General features: G+C 43.8%; 1 protein-coding gene across 1 annotated transcript; it reads left to right on the forward strand.

The window, feature by feature from the left end:
* The first annotated feature begins 15,484 nt into the window (after positions 1-15,484).
* LOC125522370 (protein MOTHER of FT and TFL1 homolog 1-like) lies at positions 15,485-17,265 on the forward strand. Its single transcript, XM_048687430.2, has 4 exons — positions 15,485-15,806; positions 15,934-15,995; positions 16,150-16,190; positions 16,769-17,265. The coding sequence occupies exons 1-4, from the start codon at positions 15,612-15,614 to the stop codon at positions 17,011-17,013; spliced, it is 543 nt and encodes a 180-aa protein (XP_048543387.1). The 5' UTR covers positions 15,485-15,611; the 3' UTR covers positions 17,014-17,265.
* The last annotated feature ends 1,641 nt before the right edge of the window (positions 17,266-18,906 follow it).

Genomic DNA, 18,906 nt, shown 5'->3' on the forward strand with positions numbered 1-18,906 from the left:
CTCCTCCAAGATCTCGGGGTCGGCACGAATGGTAGCCATCGCGACCTCACCTGCGTGTGCGGCCGCGATTTGCTTCTCCGCTGCCAAATGCTCCTTGAAGTCCTGGCTATACTGCGTGCACCATGGCTTAGGCCGGTGCTTATTTGGTGGAGGGGTCAGTGATTTGGGTGGAAGGTATCGTGCTCGCGCCGGCGGTCGGGGCATGTGGGATGTGGAAAAGGAGGAGGATGGGGGTAGGGTGTGGATTACCTGCCTAGATAGGCGAAGCCGAGCAGCATGAAGGAGGGTCGCCGGCAAGGAGGCGGCGGCTCTGCAAGCAAGGAGTGCAGGTTTCAACTTGGAAAGGAAGGCGGAAAGGGGGGAAATGTGGCTTTTTGTAAGTAGGGGAGGTAGATAATTCTGCGGAAGCCGAAAATTTGGAATCGCTTCAGACAAAAAACTAGCGCGCAAAGTGTCATCAGACACGGTCCCTTATTCAGACACGGTCCGAAGATATTTTGTGCTGCATCTCACCTGGTTGGTTATAATAAACTGTGTGGGATCTACTCGATTTTTTGTCTTGATTTGAATTACATAATGGGGTCACAGCGGCCATGGACGGTGTTTGAATTGCTAGACCTTTTATCTGTAGTGATCATAAAAGAATTGGAATTATTCAAGGTTTGTTTGGACATTTTTATGCATTAAGTGAGTTTTCAATGCATTTATGTGCATAATTCAAATTTGAACTACATGCGCATGCTCCAGTGCATATAAATTGGTTGAAAAATCAAATCTTTATCCTTGGGTGCATGCTTAGGTCCCATGCAAGAAATGGGAATGAATTTCAAACAACATGGCACCATTGATTGCCGGCAAAACATTGAGATGCCTAGTTTTTAAATTCTAGTAAATCCAAAACTCGTCTAAAATTCATGAAACTTGGCATGCTATCATGGAGTGGCATCAACATGCCGTGGTACAAATTTTGTCCCATTTGGGGCAGGTTTGGGTATATGCTTCTCACAAACCGGAGCTTCTCACAACAAGCATGATGGTTTTCGGTAGGGAACGTCCCACCTTTGGGGACGAAACGATATCCATTGCCTCTTATTGCTTTCACGTTTTTTTCTCGTGTCAACATAGAACAACGGGAGTGTTGTGTGAATTTTTGTGATTTTTCGGGGTCCGTTTGGACATTTTTATGCATTAAGTGAGTTTTCAATGCGTTTATGTGCATAATTCAAATTTGAACTACATGAGCATGCTCCAGTGCATATAAATTGGTTGAAAAATCAAATCTTTGTTCTTGGATGCATGCTTAGGTCCCATGCAAGAAATGGGAATGAATTTCAAACACCATGGCACCGTTGATTGCCGGCAAAACATTGAGATGCCTGATTTTTAAATTCTAGTAAATCCAAAGCTCGTCTGAAATTCATGAAACTTGGCATGCTATCATGGAGCGGCATCAACATGCCGTGGTACAAATTTTGTCCCATTTGGGGCAGGTTTGGATATATGCTTCTCACAAACTGGAGCTTCTCACAAACCGGAGCTTCTCACAACAAGCATGATGGTTTTCAGTAAGGGACGTCCCACCTCTGGGGACGAAACGATATCCATTGCCTCTTATTGCTTTCAAGTTTTTTTCTCGTGTCAACATAGAACAACAGGGGTGTTGTGTGGATTTTTTGTGATTTTTCGGGGTTTGTTTGGACATTTTTATGCATTAACTGAGTTTTCAATGCATTTATGTGCATAATTCAAATTTGAACTACATGTGCATGTTGTAGTGCATATAAATTGGTTGAAAAATCAAATCTGTGTCCTTGGGTGCATGCTTAGGAACCATGCAAGAAATGGGAATGAATTTCAAACACCAGGGCACCATTGATTGCCGGCAAAACATTGAGATGCCTGGTTTTTACATTCTAGTAAATCCAAAACTCATCTGAAATTCATGAAACTTGGCATGCTATCATGGAGCGGCATCAACTTGATGTGGTACAAATTTTGTCCCATTTGGGCAGGTTTGGGTATATGCTTATCACAAACCGGAGCTTCTCACACTACTAGGAAAAGGGCTATAGATAGGATTGACACTAATGGCGCACCAGGGAAGTAGTGCGCCAATACTATATACTAATGGCGCACCAGTTGGTGATGCGCCAATAGTGTGGAAGACACTAATGGCGCACCAGAAAACTGGTGCGCCACTAGTGATAATTTTTTTTTCATTTTTACATACATACTAATGGCGCATCCTACCTCTGGTGCGCCATTACCAGTTAGTGCGCCATTACTAGTTCTAACTAGTAATGGCGCACCAGACATGGAGTGTGCCAGTACTGAATTTTTTTATTCTTTTTTTTGCAAAACTACTAATGGCGCACCGCCTCACAGTGCGCCATTACTAGTTTAAACTACTAATGGCGCACCCTGTCGAAGTGCGCCATTAATATATATTTTGATATCATGAATATTTTTAAATATCATGGGCACTTTTTGATATCATGAATATTTTTAAATTTCATGGGCACTTTTTGATTTCATGAATATTTTTTCAAATTTGATGATATTTTTTCATATTCAATATGATAAAATATTGAATATTCATGAGGACACTCGATCTCGATCCCCCTCCATCTCGATCTCGATTCGCCCTCCATCTCGATCTCGATCCCACCCGCGCCTCCTCTCCCCTCTTCATTTTTTAAAAAATAATAATAATAAAGTGTAGACTACAATTGTTGTTAAACAACAATTATTACTGTTTTTATAGAAAATATTACTGTTTCATATTCATATTCATTTTCTAAAAAATTATTACATGCAACAAAAAAAATTACTTATGGCGCACCTCTGGCTGGTGCGCCATTGCTATATATAAAAAAGATTACTAATGACGCACCTCTGCCTGGTGCGCCATTGCTATGTAAAAAAAAAGATTACTAATGGCGCACCTCTGCCCGGTGCGCCATTGCTATGTAAAAAAAGATTACTAATGGCGCACCGACCGCTGGTGCGCCATTAGTAAGACTCCCCCTAGCTAATTCCCTCCCTCTCGCCAGATCCCCTTCATCCCTCTCCCTCGCCCCCTAGCTAATTCCCCCCGCTGCCCCGACCCACGCCGCCGACGACGACCCCCCCGCGCCCTCCCACGCTCCACCGCCGCCGACGACCCACCGCACCCTTCCCCGCTCCACCGCCGCCGCCGACCCCCCGCACCCTCCCCCGCTCCACCGCCGCCGCCGACCCCCTGCACCCTCCCCCGGCCCGCTCCACCGCGACCGCCGACACCCCGCACCCTCCACCGCTTTTTGATAATCTTTTCAAATAACAAATTTGATGATATTTTCAAATAACAAATTTGATGATATTTTCAATTAAAAATAAAAAACAAATTTGATGATATTAAAAAAACAAATTTGATGATATTTGATGATATATTTTGTTCTAGTCCTCATGAAAATAGCAAATTTGATAAAAAACAAATTATTAGATGCAACAAGAAATAATGAAAAAAAGAAGTTACTAATGGCGCACCAGAGGAGGGTGCGCCGTTGCTATCAGAAAAAAAAAGTTACTAATGGCGCACCAGAGAATGGTGCGCCATTGCTATGAGTGTTTTTATGGCGCACCCCTCGATGGTGCGCCATTGCTATGAGTGTTTTTATGGCGCACCCCTCGATGGTGCGCCATTACTAACATTCCCCCTCTATAGCTGGATACCCGGCCCTTCGCCCGATACCTCCTTTCCTCTCCCTCGCTAGATCCCCTTCCATCCCTCGCCACACCCGCTCCGGCTCCCCCGCGCCGCCGCCCCCGCTCCCCCATGCCCCCCGACCCGCGAAGCACGTGGCCGCCGGCCTCCCCACGACCAACCGAGGCGCCCAGGAGGACCGCCGTCGTCTTCCTCTTCGACTACGAGGACCCGGACGAGATCGGACGCCCTCGAGCCACCCCTTCGACGCCGCCGCCGACCCCGACCCCTCCGGCGACTGGCCACGCCCGCCCAGGTACCTCTCCTCCTTCCTCCCTCTCCACCCTTCCTCCCCATTCCCTCCCTCCCTAGTTCTTCTTGCTATAAGGATCAGAACATATGGAGCATTACTATTGCTATATGGAGCATTACTATTGTTCTTCTCTGAACCATTACCATTCCCTCCCTCCCTAGTTCTTCCTCCCCATTAATTTGCAGGATCAGAACAAGTTTGTAATAGGATGCTCTACAATGTTGATTAGGTGCATTACTATTGCTATATGGAGCAGCAATTTACTATTGCTATATGCTCTAGTTTGTATCAATGTGATTGTAGTTTTTCTTGTCATCAAGTTTAGTTGATGTTTATTTAAATATAGCTTATATGATCAGCCACTCTATGTATGATTGTGGCTTGAAGGTTCTGGAAGAACGTTTTTCCTTCAAATTCTATCTGGTGGCATTGTCCTAGACTCCCTAGTTGTGTTGTTAATTGTGCTTCTATTAAAAGAATTTGGAGTTACTCACTGTACTAGAACTCTGTAGGTTGAATTTTGGTTAACTAATACTGACGTTATGAGAATGTAAGCACCTATTATTGCTACTGATATCATTGGCTCATTGCTGCCTTTGTGCAATGCAGAACTGTTAAGAGTGATTTGGAGGATTCAAGATTCTGTGAAGCTCTTTTAACATTTAAAACTCAGAACTGAAGGTACTTAATAAACTCAAAAGCATTGATGATAACTCTTGTTGCCTAGAAACAGAGGTAGTTTACATATCGCATTGCTGGTGTTTGTTTATGTTCAGAGTTTAAGCATGTGTAGTGTAGTGTAGTGTAGTGAGCTTGTTCTAGTGTAGTGAGGTCTGAACCATTGCGCGATGTAGTGTAGTGTAGTGAGCTCTGAACCATGTTTAGTGTTGAGTACTTTAAGTTTACTGAACCTATTCATTTTTGTGGACTTAGTGAACATGATAACACAAGCAAGATGCTCTATTTTTAATTAACAGCAATCCATGATCAGCAATAGTTTCTTTCACTAATTTTCAGTTAACAGCAATCCATGATTTTTTTCAGCTAAAACTATTCATGATTTTTTGTTGGGTGACCTATTAGATCTGGAATGGAAGCTCACATAAGTTGAGCTGATTTTTGTCCATATGAAAGCAGAGGACCATATGGTCTGTGGCCTTTTCATCCATATGAAAGTAGAGGCACGTTGTGGTGCTAGTTTGCTGGGTTTTGTCTCCGACCATCGTGTCGTGATGATTTTGCAGGTACCCCGAGAGGCCCTTGAGTTTGCCGGAATGTCGATTAACTTCCGTTCCGGAAAATTCGGGTACTCCATATGTCTTATTTTCAGCAAAGGTCATGCTGAAATTTTCCGTGAATTTTAGCATGACTTTGCTAAAAATCGGACATATGGGGTACTTGCTACTAATGCATGGGCCGGGGTATCTTAGTACTTAATTAAGTAGGATCAACTGCCCAGCCATTCTTGCTGCATTAAACCATAGGTGGCAATAGAGCCAAGTGATTAGGCCCAACTTAGAATTCTCATTAGCATCGATAAACCCTAGATGATGAACCCAACATAGGTGGCAATAGAGCCAAGTGATTAGTGCCAACTGATTAGGCCCAACCTAGGGTGCCTCGGCATTGATAAACCCTAAATGATGAAAACTTAACTTGGCTTCTATAGGGTGCCTCGGTGTCGATGAGAACCTAAATGATGTACGCTTAGGCTTTTAGGGTGCCTCGGCATCGACAAAACCTAAATGATGAAAGCTTAGGCTTTTAGGGTGCCTCGACGTCGACAAACCCTAAATGATAAAACCTTGGCTTTTAGGGTGCCTCGGTGTCGATAAGAACCTAAATGACGAAAGCTTAGGCTTTTAGGGTGCCTCGGCGTCGACAAACCCTAAATGATAAAAGCTTAGCTTTTAGGATGCCTCGGTGTCGACAAACCCTAAATGATGTAGTTTTGAATTATGAACGTAGAATATGTCGTCATCATCATCGGACGACGAAAGTCTCCCGGCGGAGTGTGACTGGTGCCACGACGATCGAGGTCTGTGCGACATGCCTCACCTGGACGATGATCGGTGCTTCAGCATTAAGCTCGAGGAGACCTTCGAAGTTGGAACGGTACACAACGACGACAAGTGTTATTTTCATAATTAAGCATGACTTCAACTATTTCAACGTGTAATTTTCATCTTTTACAATTCGAGTATAGCTTATCCCATGCCATGCAAGACGCTATGTCTTGGAGAGGATGGATTTTGAAGACCATGAAATTTTTGAAACAAAGAAAATTCACCTAAGGACTCATCACGATGTGGACTTTGAAGTAAATCTATATAATTCTGAGAGCGTAACCCATTTTGGTTGCAAAAATTGGGAAGCATTTTGCAAGATGTATGGTTTTGATGAGGGTATGCTTATCACCATGGATCTTGGTAATCCTGACATCAACCAAGACAATATGGACATTTGGGTCCTTGTTGATACGCCTCCAGTTCTACCGCTATGTGAGTTTCTCAAACATAGTTATTAGCTAATTTATATTGTTTATTTCAAAATAGTTGACAGCTTATTTCCATTGACAGCTTATTTTTATTGTTCAAAGAATGTGCGGGAGATGGTAGACAAAACCCACTACACCGATGGCTCCGAATTAACAACTTACAAGGAGAAAAATCATTTGGTCGGATTTTGTACTGACATTAAGAATTACAATATCTACAATCAAACTCCTCAACATTATGGTAAATACGTGCCACTAGTGCATGTGTTCAACTACGGTAACTACCATGGAGATACCCTGGTAAGATTTTTACTATTATGACATCCGTGCATCTTTTGCATACATTTAAAACTAGTACATCATTGCTAACTATGAAGTTATTACTATGTTTTTCAACAGATAATCCCAGAGAATTGTGTGCCTCATATGATGTATCTGAAAGGTAGTGTTAATCTTTTGAACATACAGCCATGTCGTCCTACGAATCTCAACTGTCCATACGAGATTTCTAAAAGAAGTGGAGACATGAAAATCAAAGGATGGAAAAAATGTATGGACAGTCGTAAGGAGCTTCTTGGAAGCAAAAGTAAGCGAAGCGCAAGAATTGCAGACAGGATGTTCTCCATTCTCCATAATGGAGAGTCGGGGTCTATATTGTTTTATGCTATTTTTAGCTTAAATAGGGTATTTAGGTCCTGCCTAATACTGATGATCATGTGCTAAGAACAATTAAGTAGGGTTGGTTCCAAGACTATCAAGATGATGATCGTATGAATTGTTATGAATAACGAGTAGAAGTTGTATGATGATGATTAGTAGGACTTGTTAGGATTAGTATTACTTCTGACAAACTTGATACTCGCGGTCTCGAGACTTGTAATGTTTTATCTTTGTTCGGTCTTTTGAATTCGGAGACTAATATGATGAATTGTATTCGGAGACTAATCTTCTATTTTATTCAATGAATCTGCTGTTGCTGTGTGCTACTGTCTATATTCTGTCAAATAATATATTTTGTAACATGTGCAAAAATCAGAAAAGTAAAAAAAAATAAAACCTAATATTCATACTAATGGCGCATCACTACAGAGTGCGCCATTATTATGCCAAGTATACTAATGGCGCATCCATCCGCAGTGCGCCATTAGTGTGCCAAAGCACATGGTTAAATATGGCCCCTGGGAGGCACACTAATGGCGCATGGTGTTATATACTAATGGCGCACTGGATGGTGCGCCATTAGTATACCAGATACTAATGGCGCACTAGTGGTGCGCCATTAGTAAAAATTACTAGTGGCGTGCTACTAATGGCGCACCGGTGATGCGCCATTAGTAGGCAAAACCGGTGCGCCATTAGTAGGCCTTTTCCTAGTAGTGTCACAACAAGCATGATGGTTTTCGGTAGGGAACGTCCCACCTCTAGGGAAGAAACGATATCCATTGCCTCTTATTCGTTTCAATTTTATTTCTCATGTCAACATGGAACAACAGGAGTGTTCTGTGAATTTTTGTGATTTTTTGGGGTTCGTTTGGACATTTTTATACATTAACTGAGTTTTCAATGCATTTATGTGCATAATTCAAATTTGAACTACATGCGCATGCTCCAGTGCATATAAATTAGTTGAAAAATCAAATCTGTGTCCTTGGGTGCATGCTTAGGTCCCATGCAAGAAATGGGAATGAATTTCAAACACCAGGGCACCGTTGATTGTCGGAAAAACATTGAGATGCCTGGTTTTTAATTTCTAGTAAATCCAAAACTCGTCTAAAATTCATGAAACTTGGCATGCTATCATGGAGCGGCATCAACATGCCGTGGTACAAATTTTGTCCCATTTGGGGCAGGTTTGGGTATATGCTTCTCACAAACCGGAGCTTCTCACAACAAGCATGATGGTTTTCTATAGGGAACATCCCACCTTTGAGGATGAAATGATATCCATTGCCTCTTATTGCTTTCAAGTTTTTTCTCGTGTCAACATAGAACAACAGGAGTGTTGTGTGGATTTTTGTGATTTTTCGGGGTTTGTTTGGACATTTTTATGCATTAACTAAGTTTTCAATGCATTTATGTGCATAATTCAAATTTGAACTACATGCACATGCTCCAGTGCATATAAATTAGTTGAAAAATCAAATCTGTGTCCTTGAGTGCATGCTTAGGTCCCATGCAAGAAATGGGAATGAATTTCAAACACCAGGGCACCGTTGATTGTCGGAAAAACATTGAGATGCCTGGTTTTTAAATTCTAGTAAATCCAAAACTCGTCTAAAATTCATGAAACTTGGCATGCTATCATGGAGCGGCATCAACATGCCGTGGTACAAATTTTGTCCCATTTGGGGCAGGTTTGGGTATATGCGTCTCACAAACCGGAGCTTCTCACAACAAGCATGATGATTTTCTATAGGGAACACCCCACCTTTGAGGATGAAACAATATCCATTGCATCTTATTGCTTTCAAGTTTTTTCTCGTGTCAACATAGAACAACATGAGTGTTGTGTGGATTTTTGTGATTTTTCAGGGTTTGTTTGGACATTTTAATGCATTAACTGAGTTTTCAATGCATTTATGTGCATAATTCAAATTTGAACTACATGCGCATGCTCCAGTGCATATAAATTGGTTGAAAAATCAAAGTTGTGTCCTTGGGTGCATGCTTAGGTCCCATGCAAGAAATGGGAATGAATTTCAAACACCAGGGCACCGTTGATTGCCGGCAAAACATTGAGATGCCTGGTTTTTAAATTCTAGTAAATCCAAAACTCGTCGGAAATTCATGAAACTTGGCAAGCTATCATGGAAGGGCACCCGACATGTTGTGGTATTTTTGTGTCCATTCTGAGAGAAGGCGCACTCGAATAATGGCAGCCAACAAAGGCATTTTGAAAAAAATAGCTGCCAGTTTAATATCTCAAACGTTTGTATAATTCAAACCGTGTGCGTTCGGTTAACCATTCACGTGATGCCATGTGTCTTGGTTTTAATGGCTATAGGAGGTGCCGTGTGGACAGCTGCTTGACTGAACAGGAAGCGTGCGAGTGCAGTCTGGTGCGCAGGCTCACCGGGAAGCGTACAAGGTGTTCAACACAAGATCTGTGCATCTCTTCAACGCAAACGGTTCAGATTATGATATGCAAATTAAAGCCAGACTTCGGCGCTAAGCCAAGAGACACTGTGATTTGTCAAAATATGCAGCTAAAAATCAATATCACCATCTATTGTTTGCAACTAAAATTTAGTAATTAAGCATAGATTTCATTCATACTAGAGATTAAGCAGTCGTTCTCACCGGGAAGAGAGACAACATTGGACCACCGCCCTCCTCGCTCCCACTGGTCTATATTAATGGCGACGCCGAGCGGCCGCACCCCCCATCCTCGCCAAACACACAATTCCTCTCTCTCCGCCCGCATCCTCGACGCCGCTCTGAGTCCTCAAAGCCGTCAGTGTATGAAGATGCCGCCGAAGCGCCCCATCGGAGGGAGTGGCGACGCCGGGGCTGCTGAAGCACTGGAGCACGGCGTGAATATGGAGACAGAGGTTCCCGTCCCCACCGACGAGGTGGAGAACGAGGCTGCCAACAAGCAGAGGCGGGTCGAGAAAGAACCGCAAGAGACTCCAGCAGGCCTAGACTTCATCAACAACCTCCCCGATGATATGTTGATAGTCATCATATCCCTCCTCCTAATAAGAAATCGGGCGAGGACAGCCGCCGTTTCCTGGTGGTGGCGCACCCTATGGCTCCGCACACCCGTCGACCTCCTCCACGCCCACAAGCTCTGGCTATCGCCAAAGCTTGGATGCGTTCTCCCAGATCCTCGGCAGTCACCATGGCCCAATCAAAGGCCTCATAGCGGGCAAGTTCCATTCCAATGGAAAGGAGCGAGCCAAGCTTGACGAGTGGTTCCAATCCCACACCATAGATCAGCTCGACTGAAGCACCTCGAGCTCGTCGCCGTCTGCATCCCAAAGGATGTCATGGAGCTCCTGCTTCGTGGCTGTACTACACTCGAGTTCCTTCGTCTTCAGGTGATGAATTGGTCGAGTACCTTGCACATCACCTCCAGGACTCTCCGCACTATTTATGTGTGTTGCTGGTGCTGTAACGAGAGATCACAAAAGGTGGACCACAATATGGTCATCCAGGACACACCTTCACTTGAGAGATTACGTGTAGTTGATCAACATGGTCCAACAAGAATCAATGTCATTTCTGCGCCGAAATTGAAAGTGGTGGGCTATTCGTCTGTCGAATACTACAACTTTTAGGTACAACAGTCGCCTTATATACCTCTCCTTCTTGATATCAACATTATAACTAGTTTTGAAGATGTATGTTCATCTGTCATCCAGCGAAGCTTCACCCAGACTCTGGGCACAGTGAAGTTCTTGGCACTAGAATCTGTCGTCCCCAACCTGGACCAAGATTTCAGTTGCCTGAGATGCTTTCCATGCCTGAAGAAGCTGTATATCGAGGTGATGTTCCTTTCCTGTTAAATGTTAACCATAAGGGAGTTCAATTTTTTGCACCTTTTCCCAAGCTTACAATGACTATGTACTACGATTTCTGAAGGAATTTTGGGATTTTAGGACATACACCCCCACCCCATATTGGTTGCTTCATTCATATGGTTACAATCGTCCATAAGAATTTCTCCTTTGGATTCATCTGTACTAGTTTTCTTAGCGAATTATTCATCCAATTCAACCTCTTTTGAACAACGCTACATGTTTCTAGATTGTAATCAAATTAATGCGCATGTTAATCATGACAGATCGAAGATGGCACGTTGGTGCATTTTACAAATCCTGCAAACCAAATGGGCGTGTAGCACTATTCAAAATTTCATGTAGACACTAACACGTTCTCTTCTTTTGCAGTGCATATTAGGCCCGGTGGAAGATGTTGATAACGACAATCACATCGAATGCCTGGATCTGCATCTCTCAAATATTACTTTGAACTCCTACCGAGGGACCCCACCAGAGATTACACTCGCCATGTTCTTTCTTGCCAGAGCAAAGGTGTTGACGGTACTGAGGTTGAACACGCATTTAATTAGGAAACATCAATGGTATGATTATCAGAGGCGACTGGTACTGTGGAATGGAAGTGCCTCCAAAAATGCCAAACTTCGTATTGGAAGAGCATATGGCAAAGCAATTGGAAGTTATTGTGTCAAACCCATACATGACTTGTTAGCGGCTGATCCCTTTTCAGAAATGACGCATCTTGCAATGTTTGAATTTGGGCATTGTAATCTTTGAACTTGAGCCTTGCAATATTTATGATATTTGTTATATTGAACCATTTCTGTTCTCTTGTCTCAATGCAAACTGTTCATCTGGGTGAACCACATGTTGTACATCGCACACACCTTGATCTGGCTGGCCGTTTCTTTTGTGTTACCTAATCAAAAACAGTTCATCCGAGTGAACTGTATGCTGTACATTGCACACGCCTTCATCAGGCTGCCTGTTTCTTTTGTTCCGCCTCATCGCAAACGGTTCATCCGAGTGAACTGTATGCTGTACATCGCACACACCTGGATCTGGCTTACCATTTCTTTTGTGTTGCCTAATCACAAATAGTTCATCCAAGTGAACGGTATGCTGTACATCGCAGACGCCTTCATCAGGCTGCCCATTTCTTTTGTTCCGCCTCATCGCAAACGGTTCATTGGACTGGACCATATGCCCTGGATCGCACACGCAACTAAAATCTGAACCGTGTTTGATGTATCCTCCATTGCAAATGTTTTGCACCTTTTTTGACGGGTTTTTTACATCCCTGTTTGTGATTAATGCATCGCACACAATTTCGTGAAAGGGTCTCTGATCGTAGTGTCGCATTAGCTGCATCCTGCAGTAGTGACTGTACATGTCCACCTGGAGATAAGAGAGGGCTTCTGTTTTCTATGCAGGATCAGGAACAAAGAAGATAGGACCTTTTTCACAGGACGTACTTGGAAAGAATTTTCCAAAGTGTACCAGTTGGAAGTAGGTATGGAAATGTCCCTCGAACTAGGTGGAAAACCTAAACGTCACCTCCGGGTATGTTCGAGCACTGATACAATAACTCACCAGTGTAAGTATTCTGGCAAATCAAACAACATTTCATCCGGCTGTTGTATTTAACAAATCTTATTTACAAATATTTTCATAACTTATTACAGAGTGGATATCGTAACAAAATATTTTATAGACAACATGGAGGTTACTGAAGGGAGCATAGTAAGCTAGGAAGAGATGTGGTTTCTCATTGGCTTTGTTGATCAAATTTGGATGCTCGCAGACGGTTACAATGTTGGACCAAGATATCATTCATATGTGCCCCTGCTACACACTTTGAACAAGGCCAACATTCACGAAAAACTCATGGTTAGAATTGAATCTACTCTCATTATCTTCAGATAGTCCAGGTACTTATGTAGATTGCTTGAAGTGTTTAACATGTATTATGCCACTAGATACTTCCACAACGTGTTGTGCCTAGGGAGATGGGTGCAAATGGAGAGTTGACCATTGTTCTCCATCCTGGAGTGAACATCAGTTTGACTTCATACTCGGCTTCAGGACAAGGAGGGGGAAGCATCGTTCTTAATGAGTGGAGAAAAGTAGTCGACGTGTACGACATGGATATGGGAGACATGATGATCTTCGTGATACACCATGGACGTGCAAGGACCTTTCTCTTCCTCGGTTTCATTGCTGCTGAACCAGATGAGAAGTAGTCCTGACTCTCTATCGTGTTGCCACGATGATCATCCATCTCTGTATGTCATGTTTTATGCTACTGTTGGTACTGATGTGATGATGACGAACATGTATGCTCTATTAAGTAGTATTAAGAAATTATGACCTTTTGTAGTACCGAGAGCACACACTGAAAAATAATCAATGGATTTCGATACGAGCATCTCAACCCTAAACCCTAAAAATTTGATTCTAATATGTTATAAACTCTGCCATGGTCGAATTTATAAGGTACTATGTTCTGAACACCAACAAGTCATTTTGTTATCCATTTTTAACCCGTCTAACATTTTCTGTGACACCAAACATTTTCTGTGACACTACAAATCATCCTGGAAAATGGGCATGCCAAGTGACGCCCAAAAGCATCGCCGAATTTCAGGCCAGCATGTCACCCAAGTTGTCGAGGGCGCTGCCACACATAATGATATTAGGTGGCATTTCCTATTTCGGCACCAGGGTTTTGTCACTAGATAGACCAAATTCTGTAGTGACATGATCAACATTACCGCTACATATATTTTTGATAAACCATAATCATGTAAGGCAGCTCATATGACTATTGTATTGAACATCTAAACACATCAAGATGAAGAGATTACAAGGCTAGTCCCATGAACCCGTAGTTCAGGGGGTGGACTACTCACAACTCATCTTGGAGCATGAGGATCAAGGTTTCGTGATGATGAAGATGGCTTCCCCCTTCGATTGAGTTCTGGGTGAGGGCTAAAAACAAAGATTGCCTTCGAAACGCGATGTGTCGACGACGAAAAACTGCTCGATAACAGGGAGTACCTCCACACCGTAGACACCCGTTCTAGACACCATGGGCCCAGGGGAATCTCAACCAGGCTTCTAGGCACCTAAGAGCCCTCCCCCCTTCCGGTGCTGGTCTTTGGCTCCTGGGTCTCTTCTGATGTTTAACTTCCTGAATTGTTTTTGTTCCATTTCTCTTGGACTTTTTCTGTGGATTTTCCTGAAATTGCATAAACAACAAAATACATGAACTAGCATTGTGCACTATATTTATATGTTAGTCAAATAAAAATTGATAAAAAGTATTCCCAAAGTGTGTAATTGATAACAATATAGTATGAATCATTCAATTGTAGAAGCATTTGAGACGTATCTATGTGTGTGTGTGCGTGCACGTGTCCGCGAACGCGCGTGCGGTCGTGTGTGTGTGTGAGAGAGAGAGAGGGGGGGAGGAGAGAGAGAGATCATTTGGGTTGTTAAGAATACTTTGATTGAAGATCTTTTGAGTGTGACTTTGCTTTGCTTGTTACTCCCTCAGTCCCATAATATGAAATGTGATTACATCCAATATATGAGTATATTATATGTAATAACATCTTATATTATGGGTCAGAGGGAGTATTTCTGAAGGCTGTTTGCCTCCTAGATGGTTAGAAGTCATCTAAGAACCTTCACACACTATACTATGAATGAATCAAGAGTTTGTAAAGCCTTGCGACCCGCTTTCTCAAAAATCTACTCATAATGAGGCTTGAAATTTGAAGGTTGTGTAACTTTCAGTTTGCTTGTTTCAATTTCTATCTTTTATTCCATTTTTATTTGATAAGTACAGTTTAGCAGCTGTTCTAGAAAAAATCATTCACATTGGTAAATTGTAACGCCGGAATCAAAAAGAAATAAAGGAGTAGAGTGGCTTGAGAGAAAAGCCCTTGCACTCACAAAACTAGGGGTCATATACGACGCACGCGGTATTCCACAAAGCTACGGTTAACCAACACGCAAATAGACCCAAATCATCTACGACACGCCAATTTTCACTTTAGTCACCAACATCTGCATCTGTTAGTTGTACACCACAACGCCAAGCAACTACTTATGCTCACAAAACTAGGTGTCATATACGACGCACACGGTATTTCTCACCCACATACGAATAATCAACACGCAAAATAGACTAAAACCATGTACGACACGTCAATTTTAATTTTAGTCACCAACCTATGGACCCATCGATTCTAACTTTGATCACTGACATATGACCACGTCAGTAAGCCAGGTCCACATGTCAGTGACCAAAGTCAGAACTGGCATATGTCAGAGGGGCCTTCACACACTAACATCACACACAATCTCTAACTTGGGAGAAATGACAACTAACCATCACGCATGCTTATCATCGCAACACCACCAAAATGTCCATGTCATGTTTCCACCACCTCCCTCCACCTATAAATACTCTCTCACCCCCTCACACTTTCTCCTCCATACAAACACTGCTCATACAACACAGACAAGCAGGTGCTCTCGGGAGATCCAGCTAGCTAGCTGGCTAGTTTTGCTGTTGCTGCTCGACCTCATCGCCATCCTCCGGCTATGGCAGCCCATGTGGATCCCCTTGTGGTTGGGAGGGTGATCGGTGACGTGGTGGACATGTTCGTGCCCACCATGCCGGTGACCGTGCGCTTCGGGACGAAGGACCTGACGAACGGCTGCGAGATCAAGCCGTCCATCGCCGACGCGGCGCCCTCGATCCAGATAGCCGGCCGGGCCGGCGATCTCTTCACCCTGGTCAGTATTTTCATATGCGTGTTGCATGTGTGTGTGCATGCCATGGTGCTTTATGCGTGGTTAGTATTTGCATATGCACTCTGATTCAGTTGAAGCTACTGTAAACTGGGCGTGCTCTAATTTACAGGTTATGACTGATCCGGACGCACCGAGCCCCAGCGAGCCAACCATGAAGGAGTGGCTTCACTGGTAACTAACTAATTTATTTATTTGCTTCTTTTACTTGTACCATTTTTGGTAATTGTGCTGCCTGAGCATCTACATTTACAATCTTGTACTAATGCGTGTATGAGCTAGCTGATTAATTCTGACGTTTTTCCTGGTCAATGTTCTGTCGGAACAGGCTGGTGGTTAACATACCTGGTGGATCAGATCCTTCTCAAGGTAAAATATTACTACATGCGGTATATACTGTATGTTTTAGAGTGCCCGGTACTTCCTTTTTTTTGCTGATGCCCATTGTCCAGTATTTTCTGATCCCACAACAAGCTTTAACTAAAGAGGAAAATCCACCCAAAACGATCAGCTTCGCAGCGGTACGTGCCAGCCGGCGCACGATACCTGTCCTGCCGCGGCGCGGAACACGTGTCCACGCTGCAGGCCCCATGCGGTGGACACGTAGCGGGCGTGCCGTCCCGTCTCCCTCTGTGCCGCCCACGGCGCGTGTCGACCTGAGCGGCGCAGCCCCGTCACCCTCGCCACAACGGACACACGACAGATCATGCATGGCATCGGTCGCTTTTGCTAGAGCAAACCGCCGGCAGATCGGCCGGTTTTACTCCGCCTTTTGCTTGCTAAACTGCAAAAAAGAAGAAGAAAAATAGCCTAAAGGAACGCCATGCTTACGTTATGTGTAGCTACACTCCTGCACGTACTACGTGGTGAAGATATCTATTTGTTTGCTAATGGCGAGCTATAGATGCTAATTACGCTTCAATTATGATGATGATCCATGCGTGCAGGGGAGGAGGTGGTGCCCTACATGGGTCCGAAGCCGCCGTTGGGCATCCACCGCTACGTGCTGGTGCTGTTCCAGCAGAAGGCGCGTGTGCTGGCGCCGGCTCCCGGCGGCGACACAGCAGCGTCGGCCATGCGCGCGCGGTTCAGCACCCGTGCCTTCGCAGAGCGCCATGACCTGGGGCTCCCCGTCGCCGCCATGTACTTCAACGCGCAGAAGGAGCCGGCCAACCGCCGCCGCCGCTACTAGCTCGTCGCCGCCGGCCGATCAAACCCGCTGCTGCCTGCTGGTGCTGCCTGCTGGTCCGTCTGTGTGTGCGTGCATGCGCGCGGGCCCAATAAATTAACCATATCGATCTTGTCGTTCTCATGAACAATCTGGGCTTGTATTGTGTGGTACTCTTTGTTTGTTTTTTCTTGCGGGTGCGTGTGGTACTCTTTGGACCATATACATATTTACCGCTTTCTCTCTTCGTTGTATTCATTGATTATGTGTGAGATCCATGGCAGCGGGCGCGTAGTGTGAAGTACCTGTGGCTGCATGCATGCATGTTTTTTTTTTCGGGTAACAGTTTTTTTTTGGCAGGTGTACGTGTGTGCATTAGTGATGACATTTTGTGATAGACGTTCATGTTGCAGCCGCGAAGTACATGAATACATGAAAACCGGCTGGGCCAGACGGGCTTGCAGATTGAGCCCGGGAAAGCGTACACATGCACCGCATACATGATGTAATCCTACATGAAGATACTAAACCCTAGGTGAAGATACCATTTTTTGTGAGGGAAAATGGAGTTTATTCCATAGTGATAGGATTACAGTGTGATTACAAAAGTATCAATGAAAGTAGGGCCCTGATGTAGCCAACAAGTCATGCTACCTCAGTGTGACCAAAGTTACCAAGTAAGTGAGCAACCCTATCTTGAACGTGCTATTTTGATATGAACAAACTTCCGATCCTCCATTAGTTTCTTGATTTTATCAACCAGGTAACCATATGGTGATCTAGCCAGTGTAGAATCAAATAAAGCCGATAGAACAATGACTTGGGAGGTCTGGCCTTTGAAGGGCTAAAGCCATGCCGCCCATCAATGCATGAATCTCCGATTCCAGCGCATTATTACAATGAAAAAGGTGTCGACGGGACACAAAAACAGCGCCTCCATCTGCAATTCTGAGTATTATACCAGCTCCAGCCGTGTCATCGGCCTCGGATAATGAGCCATCAGATGAAAGAACCACCAATTCGTCGGTGGTGGGGGCACAGTGGTTCGGGTAGTTTGACTATTGTCTTCTGACAAGAGGGCATCGTGGCGATAGGGTCTTCCCCTTGTTAATCTCGTTTATGCTCACTTGATGTACATAGTGTAATGAATACAAATAGCTACTTAAGAACATCTTGGAGGCTTCAGGAGATGGAATTGTTTTACTATAGACTAGGTTTGTACGAAGGCTCCACATACGCCAAATGAGCATCATGATCATGTCTCGAACTTCACTATAGATTTTCCCACCAACAAGTGTAATATCCATTCATCACCAGCGAGGAGGATTTGCTCCTTGGGAGGGATGGGACACTCCTCCCGCGTGCAACCCCATAGGAGGCATATGTTATCACATAGAACTAGGGCATGGAAAGAATCCTCCTCGGCGTTGCCACAAAGAGTCTTGAAGATGTACTCGAACACCGGAAATTTGTAGGGGCACAAACCTGCCCCGCCACACGATTGCTTCATGATCCAGAAAGTGTTGTATTCCGCACGAAGGCACGCCAAGTTTATGTTTTAGTTTCTGAAAAAAAGTTGATGATTTTGTCGTTGTTCATACCAAGTTTCAGCTATTGAAACTTGGTGAAGTTTTAAAGACTTGTCAAAATGCATTCAAAAGTGATCTTTCAATGCCCTCGTCACAAGAAACACGAATATGCAAACAAAACATAATTTGAACTTTTGTTCAAAAGATATATAAGATTCAAAATTGAAAGCCAAAAAAACGGGGTCGGTGCCTCCGCCTTGCATGCCACAAATCCTCTTCCCCATCCTAAAGAAATGTTGTTCTCTTTTTACTCCATTTTTGCGGTGGAAGAAATGTTTTTCTAGGAGGTTGTCTAAGTTTCAGTGAGAAATATTGTTTCTTATGACTT

This window comes from Triticum urartu, chromosome 7A, assembly GCF_056163025.1.
Source record: "Triticum urartu cultivar PI428250 chromosome 7A, HENAU_Tu73, whole genome shotgun sequence".
Classification (NCBI taxonomy): domain Eukaryota; kingdom Viridiplantae; phylum Streptophyta; class Magnoliopsida; order Poales; family Poaceae; genus Triticum; species Triticum urartu.